The sequence below is a fragment of the Battus philenor genome, unplaced genomic scaffold, assembly GCF_028537555.1.
Source record: "Battus philenor isolate CCGP_79_NKW_IND1 unplaced genomic scaffold, ilBatPhil1.0.hap1 SCAF_2, whole genome shotgun sequence".
NCBI lineage: Eukaryota > Metazoa > Arthropoda > Insecta > Lepidoptera > Papilionidae > Battus > Battus philenor.
In genome coordinates, this window is record NW_027181682.1 from 16,002,518 (window position 1) to 16,024,130 (window position 21,613).

General features: G+C 32.9%; 1 protein-coding gene across 1 annotated transcript; it reads left to right on the top strand.

Moving 5' to 3' along the window:
• Window positions 1-2,197: 2,197 nt before the first annotated feature.
• LOC137922467 (transcription factor Sox-14-like) lies at window positions 2,198-19,777 on the top strand. Its single transcript, XM_068765470.1, has 3 exons — window positions 2,198-2,400; window positions 18,355-18,655; window positions 19,610-19,777. Exons 1-3 carry the CDS (start codon window positions 2,198-2,200, stop codon window positions 19,775-19,777), a joined length of 672 nt encoding a protein of 223 aa, XP_068621571.1.
• The last annotated feature ends 1,836 nt before the right edge of the window (window positions 19,778-21,613 follow it).

The window sequence follows — 21,613 nt, forward strand, 5'->3', positions numbered from 1 at the left end:
TCTTGAACTAAGTAAATATGATCTTTATTTAACTATTTATTATTAAAATATTTAGTGTACATTATAAGTGAGTCTAGTATATATACTATCTATAGATATACAAGGTCCCCGAGAATGAAATAGACTTGTAATGGCGGCACGTGTCATTGACCTCTTGACACTAAAAGCTAGAATAGAATGAGGATCTGTACACGAGCCATAAATATTTGTTTATATATTAGGAGGACCGGAGAGTAATATGAGTATACGGAGAGTAATAATAATTTACAGAAAAACCGATTGTTTTTTACCGCTCCCACATTGAATATTTGTATACTAGATGGCAAAGTGTTGTTGACAACGAAAGTAAATATATTGTTGATTAGAAATAAAAACTTGATGAAAATGTAGTCGTGTAAATTTAACTTAAGTAAGCGACATTACTTCCCGGTCCCCCTAATATGTGAACACTTTTAGATTTTTACATATATACAGGAACATTGGAAATAGGAGCAAAAGCATTAAAGCCTTATAGCTTACCTTATTCCAATCACATTATATAAAGTAATCAATCTGAAAAATATTATGTAAGAAAAAGCCAAAATTTAGCCACTACCGCACATGCAGTGGTAGTCGTGCAACAAAGTGCGCCGCCCGCCAGCCCGCTAATAAATGCGTATGCGGCAAACAATGCGAACGACACGTGTTTCACCCCTCCATGGGGCATCTTCAAGAGTTGTTGAGTAATTTGACGGTGGCGGTTATGTGATTCGCATTGTGAAGTGGCTAAATATTGGTCCTTTTCTTACTTAGGATGGACTTCCGCAAGTTAACGCCTCATTCCATTAAATATGAAATATATTATGTTATGGTATATATGTATGTTTTACAATATATGTAAACTATCAGTCTTCTTTTTCTTTGCCTGTCTTGCGCTGTCAGCGACTTTCCACAACCTTATTTATGTCATCGGTACTAATGTCGTTACCTATAACTCTCCATAAATAAAAATAATTATTTTCCTTGGTCGAAATGGAGATAAAAAATTAAATTATGTTAAAATACTATTATGTACAAATAGTCACTCATAATAGGAGTTGAACAAGAGGTACCATAAAAGGTTTAAAAAATAACACATAAGAACCACTCTATAGATTTCATAAATATTGATTTATCAGTTACAGTTCGTGAAAAGTATATTAAATCTATGCGCATTTGACAGTTCGTTGTAAACTTTGCGCGTTTGACAGTTCGCTGTGAACTTCTCGCGATTGACAATTCATCCGCTACAAATTAATTTCGTCGTCAAACTGAATCGAAAATATTTAGCGATCACAAAATCTTAAATTTACTTAAAACACATTTAATCAATTGTTACATTTAAATTAGAAATACATTTGAAATACGATACATTAGTTAGTTTTTTTTTAAACTTGACAATCTACGAGTAGTAATATCTAGTACTAAAAAAAATTATACATGAGAACGAACACCAAAAATCTGTAAGAAAATTAACAGTATAAAATAAAGATTACTAGTAAAATAAATTTTAATGGTAATATAACAAAAAGTAAGTTAAACTAAGAATATAAATAAAAAGAAAACTTTTAAAAAAAATTTAAAAAGAGAAAAAAAATATATGTCATGAAAACATCACTACGTATATTCTTGAACGCGCGCACGCACACATATATGTGATAGAAACACACATACGTCTATCAATAGATGAATCGAAAAGCGCGGGAAATCGACCGCGAGAGTCTCATGCAACGCAAATTGTTGGCGTCCAATTAAGCCGGCCGCGTTCTTCCTGGAGCCGAAGGTTGAGGCGCAAAAAAGGAATTTAATCTCACTAATAAACATGCTAACAAGAAGTCGGGCCACCTGTTGCGGAGCCGCGAGACGGTGTCGTACCGACCAATGGGGGGGAAGCGTCCGCCCTCCGCGCCCCGCGATTGGCCAATTTATTTCGAGGGGGGAACCGCGCCGGGGGGAACCTTGGGCCGAGGCTCCGACACAAGCTTCGGGGCTAGCGAGAAAAACGGCGCATAGAGCTTTCGACACCTTTCCACCCGAGCGGGCTTTTTGCGAACTCTCGCGTCTCTACCAAAACGAGCTCAGCTCTTTCGCGTATTCATAACAATCTGTTATTATCGTACAATGAATGGACAAAAGTGTGCGGAGCTTTAAATAAGAAACTTTAGGTAACTTGTGAAAAATGTCGCTGGGTAAACAACCAGCTGAACACATAAAGAGGCCGATGAATGCCTTCATGGTGTGGTCCAGGGGTCAGAGACGGAAGATGGCGCAGGACAACCCAAAGATGCACAATTCGGAGATATCAAAAAGACTCGGTGCTGAGTGGAAACTCCTGACTGAGATGGAAAAACGACCATTCATCGACGAAGCAAAGAGATTGAGGTGAGGTTACAAAATATTTTTTAATTATATTTTTAAATTAAATAATTTTTCATAAATTTTCAACGGTCACAATGATTGATTTTAAATATATATATATAACAAATATTTCAACTTCATTTCACGATTTGACTTAATTGTTAAGTAAATATAAAACCAATAAACAATATGTCGATACATTTAAAATATATGAATAGCATTAGAAATTTAAATAAATTTAATTCGTAATAAAGATCACTTCTAAACAATCTAAATTATTTCTTCACATAAGTATATAATTCCTATGTCATTGTCATACTTTTAAAAAAAGAACACACGTTTATCTCTTTTTAAAACATAAAGCAGTATACCAAAAATATATGGATTTACTGGAAGTATTTTAAATAAAATCCCTTTACTATTTCATTTTAAATAACAATGCTCTATAAAATTCGGGGTAAATTCACTCAGTATAACAATCGTTCAGGTTTAATATTACATTCTGTATTTATTTACAATATCTTTAGAAACTATATGGATTATATCCAATTGAATATTTATATTGTAACTACCTATATATTCCTAGAATTTCAAAACAATGCTGTAAAAACATTACGTTGTATTAAGAAAGTATATTATGAATATATCTCTGAAATGGACTTATTTATTATACCTTATTACGAATTATAATGATATTTATTTTAACCTAAACACTATAAAAGATGAATGATAGGTGTAAAAGTTTAAAGGGGTGAATGTATACATTATTACTGTCAATTAATATACAGTACACACGGTCTGAGAATAATAAATAATGTAATGATAATAGAGTAAGAAAAAACTTTATTAAAATTAGACGCACTACGTACTAAAATTAATTATTGATAACTAAATGTCCCTGCAGAATTTGTACTGCCAGAAGATATCTGTCGCATTATAATATAATTTATTTTAGAGTGATCAACTTTATATAGAGTGATTTAAAATAAACTTTAAGACTTTTTACTGACAAATGAACTACACATTCACCCGTTAAAACTTTTACATCTCTAACAAATCATCCGTATTTATCTCAAATCTAATCACGTATTAAACAATTCGTATTAATAAGTTGTTCTAGTATTGTCAATGTTTAAAATTAATAAGGTTTTCTACTATTCACAATGCTGTATGTATTTCGGAAAAATTTCCGTTAAGAATTATTGATACTAATCCATCAAAAGAAAGAAGGATGAAGTAAGAAAAGAATATCTCTGACCGTTTATTCTTATAAGTATTTTAAAAGCATCTTTAATGTTTTATCGTGAAATTTTAATGTTATATGACTCGTTTTGTGTTCTTTATTCATGATAAGAATGTTAGGGAAAAAATTATTCTTATTTTAAGGAAAAAAATTGTTAATACATTCAGTCAAATTTCTTCTTAGTTCTTCACAGTAAAAGGCGCGTTACGAACAAACTTAAACTTAATTTTAATGTAAATATAGCTATTTTGATTATGACATACTAAAATATATATCATATATAAAAAATAACTGAAATTGTATTTAATGCTAATTTAACAATAGTTTTTCCGTCTATTTCATTACGTAATATAGAGATTTTTATAACCTCCAAATGTAAAAAGTTCTAATCGATACAAATTAATATTTAAATTATAAAATTATTTTTATACAGGATAATGACATAAGGGTTTTAAAGAAGTGAATATATAGCGCATAAGTTACCAAAAATCTTTTAATTTTTTAAACCTATTTCCCATCAGCCCTGTTTAATGTGTACACTTTGAAATATGTTACATTATTTTTTTTCTTTTCGAGTATGATCGGCCTGTAACTCCTAGTACTAAAGTCTGCAGCGACAGATAATAAACAATAATTAATATTAAAATATTTTAATTCGAATTTTGAAAACGCGATTTTCTAATATATGTACATAGGGATTTTCATTATTCCTGAAAATATCACTTTTCTTTTACGTTGTACTATATTTTAGTTAACAGAAAATAACCTATATTTACTTCTTTAAAACTTTTATAACAAATCTTTATGTATATGACAGATGAATCGTTAAATTTGTTGGTATATAAACAACAAAACTTTTTTCTATATATATTTAATTAAAAATGGTGAGGATAATAGTATAAAATTATATAATTATATACAAACCTCAGAGTAATTTAATACCTGTTCCTAATTCGTAATTTTTTTTTCTATAGAATTTGACATCTACCATGCTGTGGATAGTTTTGATTGTTGATCGTGGATTCGATTTTCACGATACAATCTTATATAATTCACACTTTGTGCATTACTTATATAGGATTGCCACTGTTCACAAAAAAATTCTAGGTGATGGACAACAGCGTCCTCTGCGTACCAAAATACCTCAATGCGATCATCAACCCGCCTGCCAAGGGTGATGATTATGGTAAATCCCCCTAAAGATATCTATGGGAGAGACTTATACCTTGCTGTGGCCGTCAGTTGAAGCGACGACGTCAATACAAACACTTACGCTTAAATTTCGTGTTCAAAAATTTAACAAATTCTTCGTTCTTAGGAGTGTATATATACAATAAATTTCCAGATATCTTAAACCTTCCGTTTCTTAGTTTTAAATATAAAATCTAAAGGTCTGTAGCGCTTGGGCAGCGACTTAAATAAAATAATGTAGCAACTAATATATAATTGTGTATTCCAAATTGTATTGTTAATATGTATAAATTTTAGCTGTATTTACCCGTAAGTAAAAATTGTGTAAAAAAAAATTGTAAAAAAAAAAAATAATATAAAACGCTATCGTGCCTCGCAGCTGGGAGAAGAAAGATCCGTATCAAATAGCGGCAACCCTCTCCCAACTGTCAGCGTTTAGTTAAAGCGAAAGATTAATTTAAAAAAAAAAGTATATTATTAAATGAATCTTATCGTAACAATTAACAGTTTTCATTTGCACAATTTATATTACAATGTATACATCCAAAAATATTATATTTCATTTAAATACAGTAACTTTTGAATTTCTGTCAGACTTTTCAGATAAGCATTTCAAAGTGGTGGTAGATTAATAATGAATTTACTTCACCGACCTTTTTATAATGTTAAAAATAGAAGACCCAAAAGCCTATAAATGCCTACTTAAATAAAGATACTTTGATTGAAAACTCAATCCAAAAACATATTCAATAACTTAAGGAAAGATAACAATCCAGCTTGCGTTTATTATACTGTTTACATTTTTAATTAAACAATAAAACACCCAAAACGCAGCATTTAATTACCTGTTTGGATAAAAAACAAAGAATTTCACACAAAAAAAAATTAGTTATCAAAAGAAACATTCATCCTGATAGTACGGTTAAACAATAATCGTATTTGCATTTAAAAAAACAAACACCCGATCCACCCAGCGTCGTCTACCACAGACAAAAACAAACATTAGTCGAAAACAATGTATTTAATCTGTGATACACATTATATTATCTTTTTTAATTCCATATCACTGTTTAAATAAACGCTGACAAAACAAGCGAACACACCTGTTACGTGTAATAGAGGCGAAAAGCTCTGATGCCTTAGCTCTCATTCCGGCGGTAGAAACAGTGGAGCGATTGAAAGACAAATAAAGTCCGGATGTTTGTGACGCCAATCTTTCTTTGATAACGCGACTTTTGATTTGCTTTTGTGCAACGTGGGACTGTTTGTCTTGAGTCGTAATTATTTGAACCACACCCTTATTTAGACATGTAATTCATTTTATTGTTTTAGAGATATTTACAATTCACGCCGCCTAAAAGGGCACATATGTGTCTTGTCTTGCGCAAACTGGTATCAATAACCAAATAGTACTGCGCTCATTTTGCGTCAGAGTTAACCTTACTCAAGCCAACCCAATCCAACTCCTCAAGGATAGTCTCTCCTAAGCCGAGGGTCGGTCAGACCATGATGCACGTGGTTGCCAACTGTACCGCATTAGGAAGACTCCGATACGATCCCAAGCTCCTGCTATAAAAAAGATTTGGACAGCGTCGCCTCACTGATAAACAGTGACGAAGACAGGCCTGCGTTCCTTAAATATTGCAAAGCGATAATTGAGAATGTAATTAAAATGAATAAAGGCGAAAATAATACAGGTCTGGTAAGAAATTAAAGGAATAGGAGAAAAAACACTAATGCGAAATAAATAAACAAAACAGAAACTTATGTAAATATGCACAATATTGTTTAATTGTGAAAGTAAATAAATATTTTAATTATAGATATATATTATAAACAAGATTATAATGCCCTGTCCCATAAATACGATAGAGGAAAGCGAAATGCACCAAATAGCGGGAGTCATTTAAAAAAATCCAACTTCTCGTGAAATCCCAGAGGACAGAGAGAGAGAGAGAGAGGACCCTAGTGGTGGCACCTCGATGATCCGAGATGAGTAGCTTTGTAGGGTGATAGTACGTGGACAGCAGTCTTGTCCTCTTCCAGGCACACCCTGCACACTGTCTGTAACAAAGATGTTTGTTAAAAACACCATGACCAGTTGAAATCCCTGCCACCAATCGCAGTTGAAGTCCTATCCAATAATCAGATAATATATTAAGAATGCGTTTTCAAATTCAGATAACTATATATTAAAATTGATTATTGTTTACTATCTTCCCTGTAGACCAGAGTTCTCCAAACTTTCTTGTGTCGTAGACCCCTTGCCATGTTTTTCCGTGTTGGGTAGACCCCCTACTTACCAGATATTGATTTCCTGTAAATTTCTAACTGTAGTGAAGTTTAGTATTAAAAACTTAAAGTAAAAACACATGTTATATTATGAAAATGTATTGCGATCACAAAGCGAATACCAACATCCTACAACTTACACAATTTTATAAACATATATAATATATTTTTACTTCATAGGTACTTTTATGAATAATGTAAATGTTTTGATATTATAAGATAGTATGATGTATGTAAATAGGTACTATCAATGTATGTGTTGAGATCCACTATGGTGGACCCCCATTTTCATTTCATGGATCCTCAAATTTTTTTTCGCTGACGTAGACCCCTTGCAGGTTGTCATAGACCCCTAGGGGTCGATATAGACCACTTTGGGAATCACTGCTGTAGACTTTGTACTGCTAGAAGTTACTATCATTTAGCATTTCAATAGAAAACAAATAATTTAGGTAACATATTTCAAAATGATCACTTTATATAGGATAATTAGAAATAGAAGTGAATACTTTAAAGCTTTTGATGATTAGGCCGTTGAAATGGTGATGAAATTAATTTATTTAAATTTGGAACTCATAACAGAACTCTCATTGATCGTCAACTTATTATATATTTATTTTTTAATCTATTTTATTATTGACTTTACTCTGCTTCGCAAAGGTTTATAGTTGTGGAGAATAATCAGGAGTAAACTCCACTACAACACACCTTTTATTAAAGTTTAACATTACAGATTTATACATATACACTATGTAATATAAAGCCTTATTGAAATCAAAATATTCAATCGGAATCATTGCCAAGGATTCTTGTCATTTAAATATTCGTTTTTTGAAATTTAAGCTTTCTCTTTTAAGGATTTACTTCTATAACCTATAATCCAGTATCACATCATGATATATACGATAAAGGTTAGAAACTTGAAATTTGGTAACAGTATTTCTTTGGTTAACTAATCACTCTGTACGTTACATAAAAAGAATCTTGGTAACATTTTCTTCTAGTTTTTATAACATTATTAATTGTCTCACGTGTAAACAAAAAAGAACACAAACAATTACGTGTGGATTCTTTTATTACTAATTTTTTTTTTTGTATTTATATACATATTTCGATTGTCCAAAACTAGTTCTGAAACTATAAGGAATAACTTAAACAGCATTACTCAGCTAAACAGGAAAATAATAGATTCGACAATACCACCGTGCTTTATCTATGGTTGCTAAACTTGGACTTTAGATCTCAAAATCAGAAACGAAATTCCGACCACACAAAGAAGAATAGAAAGAAGTTATCTAGTTATAAAATTTAAAGATTAAGGATCTTCGAAATTTAAAAAATGAAGGCTAAATATATGTGGGCGAGTTACGAACTAAGTAAGTTACAAGAGAGTTACAAGTACGACAGATGAACGCTAAAGTCAATAAAATTGTCAGTGGAAAAAAGTACCAGATCAAACAACGAAAGTGTTGCATATAATTAAAATTTATGTAAATAATAACTATAATTAGAATCGAATTAATTAAATTATAATGCAGTTAATTAATATCGTTTATTACACCGTTGTAATACGCAGGGATTTAAATTAATATTTTACTATTATTATATATATTTTTCAAATTCGTTCCAATCAGCGGTAGCTCAGTTATTCTAACCATAGTTAGAAAAAATTAACTGCACCTATGTATATGTTCATGTAAAGATATACATACCAAATAAACACTTTTTCTTTTTAACCGCTAGATGTCCTCTGCAACGCCTTTTTAGGTCTTTCTAAAAGATCGCAACGATGACCGCTCTTACGTTGCCCGCATACAGCGAATTCTCGTGATCCTAATGATGTTGCCGGTCTACCTTGTAGAGGGCCTAATCACCGTCTACTGAATCGTGGTCGTCACTCTAAAAACCTTTCGGCACCAACGGCTATGGGTTGCACGAAAGACGTTGCCCGACCACTGCCACTACGTGCAAATCTTCGAGTTACGTCGGAGATTTTGATTCCTCTGCGGATCTCGTCTGATTCGACATTTACAATAATATCCGAATGCTTAATCATAACTTAAACAAAGATTAGCTAATTTATTTTGGTCAAAAATCAACAAGAGTTTGAGGGTTGGACATTGAGAGGTTGCACAAGCGATTTGCCCCGCCCGCTACTAATTTAGACGAGGAATTCTTTGAGCTAAGTCATAGATCTTGATTCTTCTGCGGACCTCCTAATTGCTGATTCCATCTCATTTCCCTCTGCGTACATTGAGCCTTCTTATACAGCCCGTCGTAAGTGACCACGTCTCAGATTCATATGTCATCACCGGCAACTCTTCAAACATTGTTGTATTATGGAGGATAAGAGGTTTCGGATCTTCTCGAAGGCTGCCCGTCTGAGTTGTATTCGGCGAGTGATCTCTTTCTCGAAATTGGACTTATCAAGTTGGAAGGTTTATTGCAGGTATATATAGTCGTCTACAACTTCGAGCGTAATTTCAACTACGACAACTACTTGAGAAGGCATAACATCAATTAAATAAATACATTTTGTAATTCAAAATACTCTTATTACAAAAGTAGGTAACGGATTATCTTCAGGTAGTTTAACTATTCATATGGTGTTTAGGATGAATTTCCATAACAGAATTAAAATCATCTTTGTGAAACATTGACGCACATAGTAGATTTAGGATTTACTATTAATTCTATAAAATAATTTGCCTGTGGTAGTCAAGTAAAAAAAGAACCTATTTCATAGTGGGTATACTTTATTTATTGATTTAATGTAGTAATGCAAAACGATCAATTATAAAAATATATATATATTTCATACAAGGCTTTTTATATTATATTTACATTTTTATGATATACATAAATACAACAAAATCTTTATTTAAATAACATATAAGAAACTAAAAATCAACTGCTTTTTTACGCAACCAATGTCAAGAACTTCTTTCTAATATCCTTCTTTTTAGTATATAAAGTGAAAAAGAATGATTCGACCTGCCAGTAATTTAAATTTAGAAGCGAAAAAGTAAAAATTCTTATTAAAAATATAAAACATCCGAAAAACATGTATTGCCTTGTACGTTTTACATTGTACTGAAGTACTTCAACCATTTTCAATGTTCAGAGGCAGTGTATTTTGAACATCTCGAAGATTTCCTGTTCGAAACCTCAAAAGGATGCCCCTCCAATTAAAGACAAGCAATTCTTTGAGCTACCTTATTGATACCTCTGATAAGATCTCGAAACAAAGCTTAGCTTGGTAATATCTATTGCTGTATGACAACAATAAAATAATTAAATAAATAAAACAACAAAACTTACTACAATGTAAATCGTGAACCCTCTAACCCGGTATTGAGATCACAACTTAACAAATCAATTTTAATCCGGCGCCGCTTGAGCTCCAAGTGGTACAATTATCTATTATTCATAGCAATATCTTGCATTGTTAGGGGCCCGCCACGTTATCGGTTGGCGGCAGGGCTATAAAAACCAGATTATGCGTTCGGTCTAGCTCTTTGTAAGGACTGAGGCCGCAAATTTGTTTGCTTGCAAACTTTGCGCTCCCGTACGGTGAAATCGCTTTGTGAATACTCGTAATTGGCTTTCATTTGAAGGTGTGAGTTTTCACTTATAAGGAAAGGGTTTCGAAACGTTTCTACCTAAGTTACACTATAAATCACATATATACTTAATTTTTTTACACTTATAAATGCAGATTTAAAGCCTTATAGACATTCATAATAAAAATATCGCTGCTATATATATTTTTGCATGCACATATATATGTATATATGCATGTGAGTATATGTATACATGTATTTTTTAATTTTTTTTAATTTTTACCCATTCAGGAAACTTAATATATTTAACATATAATTTTAACAGACGACTTATACATCAAATGGTCGTCACAAGTTTCCGCTTTTAGCATTATTACACACATTGTGAGGACGTGCAAAAGGATCATAATCCTACATATAAAAAAGTTACACAATAAACTCTATAGCAACTACAGGATAAGGAACAAAATCTTACAACATACATATAAATATATACTTACATACACATGCATGTATACATATATACATGTGCATATATATACACATATGTATATAAAGTATAAATAAATAAAAAGGTTGTTATTTTAATTCGAGAACCAAAGAAATCATACATGTAATTGCGCCTTAATGCATATGGATTGACACTTAAAACGTCAAATTCTAGTATCTTAAAAGACTTTGTTGCACACCTGAATGTGCTATAGATTTTATTGAGTAACATTCTTCTTCGTAGCATTATGATCCTTTTGCACGTCCTCACAATGTAAATAATGTTAAAGACGAAAACTTGTAATAATCCCTTGTTGTATAAGTTGTCTGTTATAATGTAACTAACTTTTAAGTTTCCTAAACCATTAAATATTTAGCTACACAGTTATTTTTTAAAAGTTTTTACCATTTTAACCAATCATTCCTCGTATTGTATTTACATTGCATAACAAATAAAATGTAGGAGTTTCTTCGATTTCTCTCAATCTGTCAGGAAAAAAATCGTTCTAAACATCAGTGCAATTATTTTAATAATACGCATCACAGCTGTTTCCTCCAAAATATTGGTTCTTACTTTACACCACTGGAATTTCCAGGCGCTGTCTCTTCCATACGTACCGATTCAGTAAGCTAGTTTGCTTTTTAACTGAATTATATAGACATGTTTTAAGCATTTCGTATTAGTTCTAAAAACCATTATCTACTGCTTATAATATTATTTCAGTTATGGCTCTAATTACATTGTTAAACAGATATTAAATTATTACAAATATTTTAGGGTGTATATATTTGAGGGGGGGTGCGTGATACTTTTGGCCATGGTAATATTTCAAGTATCATATCTTCATATAGTAACTAAAACATCGGACCAAGATTGTTCGATTTGCAGGCAATATTGTAGCAAGTATGCGCTTAGCATTTGAATTCAAGAACGAAAGAAACTTTTCTATGACTTTCTAGAAGTGCCCGGAGAACGAATAGTCCGCTTATCTTAAGAAGCTGATTTAGCGATATGGTTACCTGTGGTCACTAAAAACATATGCAATTAGAATTTTTGCAGATTCAGGTTTGAGGCGGAGGGGAACAGGGGGCATCTTTTTTTGTTGTTTGTGGAGAAATCCTGCGTGGGATATCCCTCCGCTGCGAGGGCAACGGAAGGATTATGCCGGACTCGGGCCGACTAAAACCCCTCGATCTTCTTGAACTCCTTTTGTTGAAACTACGGGAACGCTTTCGCATACTACGGCAGTTTCAACGGCGGTTGCCCAATGCCTCGACTCCTTACTTGCGGCGGATCACCCTAACTCCGTCGCCAGGGCCATGCTAAGGGGGTTGGAAATATGCGCGGTATAATAACCTACAACATCCAGGTCTCCGACTGCGGATGGGGAGAGAGATAAAAAGAACATCTGTTCTTTCTATCTCTTTCTCCGTAGCCTCCTTCTGCGACATCACCAAACAGAGGACACCTAGCCTAACACAATGGACTCTAGACTAGGTCGCCTTTGCGATAAGTTTAAGTAAGTTTAGTTCCAAGACTTCCGGGGAAGCCTTATCTTGAGCTTCACTACAATCTGGATTAGTTGTGACTTCATTGAGTGACTACACTCAAAGGCTCCCTCTAGGGGACCTCGGCTTAGGCTGTCACAATCGAAGATACCATCAGCACTCCGAAGAGGGAAATCTCTACTTGGTCCGTAGTTATTTTCTGGCAAATAGCTCTGCTACAATATCGGAAAGCACTAACGCTTAAAAGTAATTTGGCGGTGGCGATTGTGTGATTCGCATTGTTTGCCGCATACGCATTTATCAGCGGGCTGGCGGGCGGTGCACTTTATTGCACGACTACCACTGCATATGCGGATGTGGCTAAATATTGGTCCTTTTCTTACTTAGCGCTAACGCTTTCGTTACGTCATGCTAACGTGAGGCCAAGTGGAGTATAAAACTAGCATTGCTTCTATCAACCACCGTTGGCACTCATATGATATACGATCCGGGCTTGTTTCTAACGAGATCGATTGTTGCACAGACTTTTTTGTTGAAAATCAAGATGTTATTCAAGTTTCTTTGCTTCCACATTAACTTGATGTCGTGATTACATAGATATATTCAAAGTATTATTTGTAAGTACGTTAAAATGTCCGAAATGCCCAGACCCGGGTTGACTATCGGTCATCGAATTCGAAAAGACGCACCTCTGTTTGCGTTCCTATTTATTTTTTATCGTCTTCTATTTGATCGCTGCACACAATCGAAAACGGCTGGCCACACAACGCCACAGATAATAAAATAAGTGATAAAGAAATTATATTATCTGTGAAAGAGAATGTTTCTTGGAAGCAATATTTATCTACATTGCATATTATACATCGAAAATCATCTCTGATATTTATTTGCATCCATGTGTTTTAGTCATTTTTTTTAAATTTATAGTTCAACTGTAAAGTCGTATATAAGTCAAATATTATATTTAATAAAAATATTGAGATGACTCACGTACGGCTTGACTAATACGTAAAAACTTATTTTAAATCTTTCATTTTTTTATTGTTTGATTGTAGTTGGAGCGAACAGTCAAGCCAGATAATTCCAAATTCAAAAAAGAGGTCAAACGTCAATTCTAACTTGCCTCACGAAGTATCTACTGAAGCGATCTAAAAGCTTGGCAGTGTCCCAATTATTTGAAATAGTAATATGTAGCTGCCCAAGCCGAAACTCCCCTTGTAAACCTCAAGCATCGGTACTTTAAAAAAGGTTTTAGTCCAGGCGCACTATACACCCAGCCACCTCAAATTCGCGGAATCTATAAATGCCATTTAGGCAGCAGTGATAAGTCGGTCCAAAAAAAACTCAACTAAACTACACGAAACATCTTCTCGTCCAATATGTGTTACCAATGATGACGTAAGTGATATGTGATCTAACTGCAAGCCTCATTGACAAACTAGCAGTAGACCGCCAGGGTCACGGAAAGGGATATTCTCGGGATTTTAACTGAATCAGGGAAAAGATAATTCGTACACAAACGGAAGTAGACATAACCTAGCAGATTGGCAAGTTAATGTGCCAATTGACAGGCCACATGCAGAAGAAGTGGCCGCTGGAATCTTAATGTTCTATAGTTGAGACGATGAATCAGCAAACGCAGTAGTTTTTTTATGATATACTGGTTAATCATAGATTAATAAGTTTAAAGAGAATGCATTGCCCATTTGTCAACAAAAAGCTTTGTTATGGTCATGGCTATTTTTAATAACCTATATGAAGTGATCACTCTGATATATATAACATTAATTTTTTTTTTCTTTTGGATTGCGACTGGCCAATAATTTCTGGCAGTATATTATTCACATGACAGATAATAAAAAATAATTAATAATAATAATGTAATAATTCAAATTTTGAATTTTTTTATGCATTATGTTATTTATTATTTCCTCCTTTTTTGGATAGGTTGTATCATGTATTAATTAAAAATACAGTCACCTTCTTGAGGCTTTTATAAATATCACCAGCTTTAGTTACGACATAGATTATACCTATTTCTTACATCTTTATTTTATTTTTACAAGTTTTTAATACTTCGAAGAATATTCTAATATATACACATTAAAAAATAATATATTTTTTTCTTGAAGGAAAACGTGGTTCAATAACAATCTTATAAGGCTGACCATAGATAATAAATATTATCATTATTGTCTTTTTTAAATCGCATTTAAAATTATATAGAACAAAATAATTTGACAGATGTCATAATTTTTGACGTAAATTAAAAAAAAAAATGTGATAGAACGAAATAAATAAAGACTCCAATACAATCACAATATTGACTATGGAATTGAACAATTTCAATATTATAAAACGTGACCACATAGTAAGGGAGATATCTATATATCTTTGTTTGTCCAATTCGATTAACTCCGAAGGAGATACGCCAAAAAGTGGCCGATAAAAAGAAGACATGTTCTTTTTTTTTCTTCGACGAGAATATTTTGTTATTTTCCCTCACCGTTATCGTGTTTATTTGGCTCGCAAACACAGTAATGAAGGAATTGATAGTGCGTCGGTCATCGACCTCCATTTTTTTATTTCGATTTAATTCTTAGAATGTATCGATGTTTGAACTTGATATTGTTGAGTATGAATCGAATTATAATGTCAATCGATATTTTATACATGATGTTCGATTATAGGTGTAAATCCTTTAAAGGTGTGTACATCAAGATTGGTTTTAGCGTTTTTACATCGATTTCCAATCAGCCTTTATAAACTGATCACCCTGAAATACAGACTAATAACTTCTCTCATTACAAAGTACTGACAATAATAAACAATAATATAATAATATATAATAATCAGAATTAAACGCTTTTTCTCACTATATTATTATTATTTTCACTTTATTATACGTTATTTATAATTCTAATACGCATTTATTTTTAGAAAGGGTGTATCCGTGTCTCTTTCCAATTAACTTTTATTGTGATCTTTTAAGTGATCACTGTGAAATACGTTTTTTTTGTAATGTCACAAGCAAGCGTAATAATTTCTGGCAGTATAGTCTGCACAGACAGATTTTTATATGCAAAAATCTGAATTTCAAAACTTCTTTCGCATTAATTTATTTATAATATTTAAAGTGATTTATTTGTGGATTCGTTCCACCATGGGTTAATTGAGATCAAACTAGCTATATACACACCTTTAAAGCCTTTACGGCTATAACCAATCACCCTGAATAAACTGTCTATTAAAATCTATAAGATCAAGGAAAGCGTAACGATAAAAATAAATAACTCGCTGTGTTTATATTTATATGGGTTCAATATAAACATAGAATACAATAAAAGACACGCAAATCACGAGATTACAATAGCAATATTAACACTGTATTTCTTATTAAATATTGTAGATAGCTACCTAACATGAAAATGCAAAATCTTAATAAAATCTAACAAAATAGAATCTTATATTAAGATATTTACATGAACGCATCCGTTTATCAAGTGAAATTCGATTTTGGAACGCACGCCGATACGTATTCGGACTAATAGAACGGAAAATGCAATGCAAATAAATTCATTGAACAAACAGCGACAGTAACCTCAGCATTCCGCGCGCGAACTATCATCCACCCTCGGTTCATTCGAATAATTACAATCGACTCGCTGACAATCGCGCGATTCTATCACAAAGCTCGCATAATCGGACGCCGTGTCGACTCGCCTCCCATCACTACACGACGCAACCACCTTCATCCAACTTCAATTTTAAACCTTATTAGTATTCAATTAAGTTCACATTCTATTGCCGGTGTTGTGCACATAGTGATGGGTATAGAATAACACTGGATTGTGATTCGGACAATGCAATAATCCGAGCATTGTTGAGTTCACATTGTTGTTTTAAGGGCGGCACTCGCTAGTGACAATTGTGCGCTTTATTGCATAAATAATAATGTTATTCTGTCCGTCGGTGCCGCATTGTGACGTTTTGTCGGCACGCTTATATAATTTGTGGAAATTTATTAATTAATTGCGATACTCGTTGCGCCGTAATGCGACTAATCATTCCAAATGTCAATCAATGACGCTGTCAAAAACATTTCTAACCTATTTCAGACAGAGATGGAAGCATCAATTTTTTTCTTTTTTTATCTTTATGTCAGAATAAAAATTATGAAACCACAGATTACATTGGCGCTGAATGACATCTCAATTGTCAAAGCAGACATGACATTGACAGATATATTGTAGTTTTAGCAGTGTCAAAATATAATAAATTTAAAAATATACATTAGTTACAACGCAAAAAAAATTACCACATATTTCGGTAGAATGAAATTAATAATTTTGTCTTGCATAATCATAATAAATAGTGCATTTATAATATTTTACTTCGGGGAGACCCTCCTCTAGATAGACCGAGGACATATGTTACGAATCGCTGGTTGCAGGCCTATGATTTGAAGTGGGCGTCTACCAGCTGCAAAGAAGATATTTTAAAACAGCGAAATTATTTCATGCTAATATGATAAGATACAGGATGATTAATTACAGGTTTAAAACCTTTAAAGGTGCGAATCTACCTTATTTACCGTCTATTAATGTAAAGTTGTCCATTACGCCGTATTACGAAAGCCTATTGTAAACACCTTTCTGATAAGGATCTATTCCCTTAAACAAATTTTAATTTTACCTAAACACTATAATAGATTAGTTATAGATGTAAAGGCTTTAAATGGTAGAGTTTAAAGTTTAGTTTGTATTACCTGTCAATTAATTTCTTGGATTTTTTTATACAAAAATAAATGATTTCAAATTAAAATTAATTTCTGTTTATTATCTGTCGCTGCATACTGTACTCCTAAAAGTTATTACTCTGTCTCATTACAAAAGAAAAAAATAATTAATGTACCATATTATTAAAATTCAAGACTATCACAACATTAACGTTCGAAATTCGAATGAAAGTGTTTTTTTTTTAATATCTTCTAAAGGCAAAGATCTTATATTTATATTGTAATAAAACTACAAAATCTCGACTGTAATTAATTTTACATAAATTGTTCGTGTTCTATTTAATTATTAATTAGAGAGCCCATTAATACCGTTTTTTTGTTTTATCAAATTCTTTATGTTTAGATATATAACAATTATGGCCAGGGCTGTGGTCACATCGAGCCCCGGCGATCTCGATGCACATGTCATGCACTACTCACCTACACATGACACGGCGGCCGCGTCCGCCTAACCCGCGTTCAATCGAGGGCGGTCCGGGGAGGCCCGTGTTTCTCCCGACCGCCGAGTAGTCCTCACTTCGTGCTACATACACTACACCCCACTCATTACACTATACACCTACACGGTTGTAGTTCTCCGCGTGTGGACGTCTTCGTCATAACTGAGGTACGATCCCCAGCGTAAAATTTTTAGTCCGTGGACCTCTGTTTTCACGGACTCAATTTCGATGAAGCTGCACAAAATCTAGCAGCATTACTTCTAGTACATCAAATGCAAATGGGAATATATCTTTATTCCTAATTAATTTTGTACGAATATCCTGCGGCTGTAAGTCTTCCGTATAAATAAATAACATGAAGAAATTTATTCATTAATTAATTACCTAATAAATAGATTAGTAAGTAAATAAATAGTAACAAAATAATTAAAAAAATCTTTATTTTGTTCACAGGGCTTTACATATGAAGGAGCATCCGGATTACAAATACAGGCCGCGAAGGAAACCTAAAGCGCTGGTGAAGAAGGAGCCGAAGTTCGGTTTCGGGATCAGCGGACTAATGGCTCCTGTGCCGCGACTCATCACACCCTCGCTACCACATCCGGTGCCTCAGCTGCCAATGCCCCATCACTTACTTCCTGAAAAACCGGATTTGAGTAGAGCCCTATTTCCACCTCTACCCTACCCTTTCTATCCTTTCGCGAAGCTACCTTCGGATGAGGGGAAGCTAGCCGCAGAGCTAGCTCATTTACAGGTAGGTCTATTTAACATTTGAAATATAATGCCCCGTTCATAGGTATAGCTAAATAAATGAATCGCTAGCATAGCGCAAAACTTGATATCCTTACTGAAAATTAAAATATAATCAGCTAATACAAATCTAATATACAAGGTAATAGGAAATAGGAAGTAAAATCTTTATAGGTGTGAATGGTTAGTTCATTTGTTAGCAATGTAATAACCAATCATCCTGTATATTTGCCACATATAACCCATTCAACCACCAATCTATAGTCCCAGCGGTCAGAGCCCACAATATGCTGTATCCACTTTCTAATACGTACAAAGTGAGCCATGTATATACAGATATTTCAGAAATTGTATTGAAGGATATACCAGTTCATAAGGTTCTGTAGGGAGGTGGTCGTTGGAAAAATATTGAGGAGACTGTCTATTGGAGTTGAAATCCCATAACCTCCGAAGAGTGCACTGACCTAATTAAGGGACTGAAAAATAAATCAGCTCCCGGCCCTGACGGCATCTCCAACAGGGTCCTTAAAATTCTCCCCTCATACTCCTCCTTGTGTAGATTTTTAATTTCCTCATCATAAACTGATTTTTTTGCCGAAAACCCTGTATTTATACTAAATCTTGTTGTTGTGTTGACCAATCCTAGAACTAACTTTATTTATACATCCAATCACAATTCTTATTTTACAACCAATCGCACGCGTCGTTTGTGTGAGAACGACGGAAGATGTGTGCGATAGAGAAAGATATATAGAAAGATCTAAGAAATGCACCAAATTTTACAGCTCGTAACAATCTATGCGATCGGTTATTGCCGCTACAAATTCATTGGATGCTTTCAACCGATCCTAATGGAAATCTATATCCTAAGTCTAGCTGTGAATATCACATGGTTCAAATGATGATGATGGCTTCAATTTCCTTATGAGATTTGTAGTCTATGGAACATTTTTCTCAGGCACTATACGGCGGAGCTTTGTACAGTAGCGCATTCTACAGCAACGCCCTCTCGCCGTGCGGCTGCCCGCCACGAAGAACACCATCCCCACCACCCACGGACGTCAAACGTCCCGTCGCATACGTCCTGATGAAGAGTGACGAAGAACCACCTCAGCATGTTATATGAAGACCAGTACCGCTCCCAGCTAGGCCCATACCTCATTGGGAGCGACCTTCCACGTCCATGCAAGAGAGAGACAGTCCTGATAGTGTATAAGCTTAGACTGAAAGTTGTTGTTCATAGACATTTGGTGTTAGAATTCTAGTAGCCAATCCGAAGTGTTCTTCCAGTGGGATGTGTGTACACGTCAAACAAGTGCCAAAAGATTTGTCTTTAGAAGATAGTGGTAATGAAGAATGAAATTGTATACCTATGTATACAGAGGTATGTAATAAGTAAAACTCATATTAATTTAGATATTTCCAATTTTTGTATTATCTGTGCAATAACTATCAAATATACACGAATGTCAAATATAATTTCGTTTGTTAATATATATTTCATTACAAAATATTATCTAACTTTTTTCTAACGATGTTTTAAGTATGTCTTCTTTAATTTTTTTTTTCGATATTATTACATTAATATTGTTGACGGATAATGTTGTTCTGGTAATATAATTCTAATTTCAAATTTTTGATCTTACACATCGTTAAATATTGTGTATATTGCCACAGGTAAAAATCATACAACGCCATAATTGTAAATACGATTATACAATAGTATAGTCAAAAGATGAAAGACGACAGATAATGTAACAAAGTGTAGATGTTTATTATAACTATTATCTCAGTAAAACGTGAATGTGATTTATTTTAATATCCGTAGTAACTTTTTAAATAAAGTTTTAATGGATGAAACAGAATATGCAAGCAACAGAAAATAAGATCAATAAAGCCCTTTTAATCTAAAAAAAATTGTACCCACCTAGTTTTTATGTTCGTTAAAATAATTTCAAAACAATAACTATGATGAAGTATATTAAAATTATTAACATAAGCTGTGCGGCAATATGTATTTTAATAATTGGAATTTAAAGTCGCAATAATAATTTTATTTAAATTTACTTCCACTGGCAACTCTGTAAGTTAATGTCAAGCAATTATGTCAAAAGAAATGTCAGTTTTCTAAATACGTATTATTAATGTTAGTTATGTTTTAACTGGAAAACTACAGAAGCGGGTAAAGCAGTAAAATGATTAAAGTCTGTTTTTAAAGTCGGACATTCCTGCAAGATTTTGTCTCTTAAAATACTCCTTAGTTTACCACTTTAATACTAGTTGCCAGCAATTTAAATACATTATAAACATTTCAACAATGATTTTATAAACATAAGAAAGATACATTTCTAGATTATAGATTAACCAAAGAATTTTACATATCATTCACATAGAAAAATCACATCGTTTTAAAAATCTAAATCACTTATACAACTTTTTTAACTTCACGTTAGCGTCACAGATTAAAAAACATTAATCTAATAACATTGGAAAATATTTTAAATTTGTAATAAATCGTAATAACTGCACTTTGTAAATAATATAAGTAATATTTAGGCAACTAATTTTATAATAATTGTCATAAACTTTATTAAAAAGTTTTGGCTCAAAGTGGGCCTAGGAATGGAAGCATTTATGTATCATAAAGGAATTTTTAAAATAATACTGTTATTAAAATTGAAGATGCAATATAATTATAATAATTGTTTTATTACAATCTAATAGGTGCATTAATTTAATATTATATTTTTTTGTAAATATCGGTTACCTAGTTGTTAATATGTTATAGTAAAGAGTAAATCTGTATTGTTTCTATTACCTTATGTTTTGTAGGATTTCTTTTATGTTATTACCGTTTGTAGTACTGAAAATCACAAACTCGCAGGCTCTTAAGAATAAATATCATTTATAATCTGTATCTTGTCAATAACGTCAATAAAGTTTCGTCGGCCATTTTGAATTT

What these genes read in the sequence shown, in the direction of transcription:
- LOC137922467 (XM_068765470.1), top strand. Translation starts at nt 2,198, where the DNA reads ATGTCGCTGGGTAAACAACCAGCTGAACACATAAAGAGGCCGATGAAT. An exon ending in GACGAAGCAAAGAGATTGAG is followed by an intron (nt 2,401 to 18,354) that starts GTGAGGTTACAA and finishes TTTTGTTCACAG; the next exon opens with GGCTTTACATATGAAGGAGC. An exon ending in CAGAGCTAGCTCATTTACAG is followed by an intron (nt 18,656 to 19,609) that starts GTAGGTCTATTT and finishes CATTTTTCTCAG; the next exon opens with GCACTATACGGCGGAGCTTT.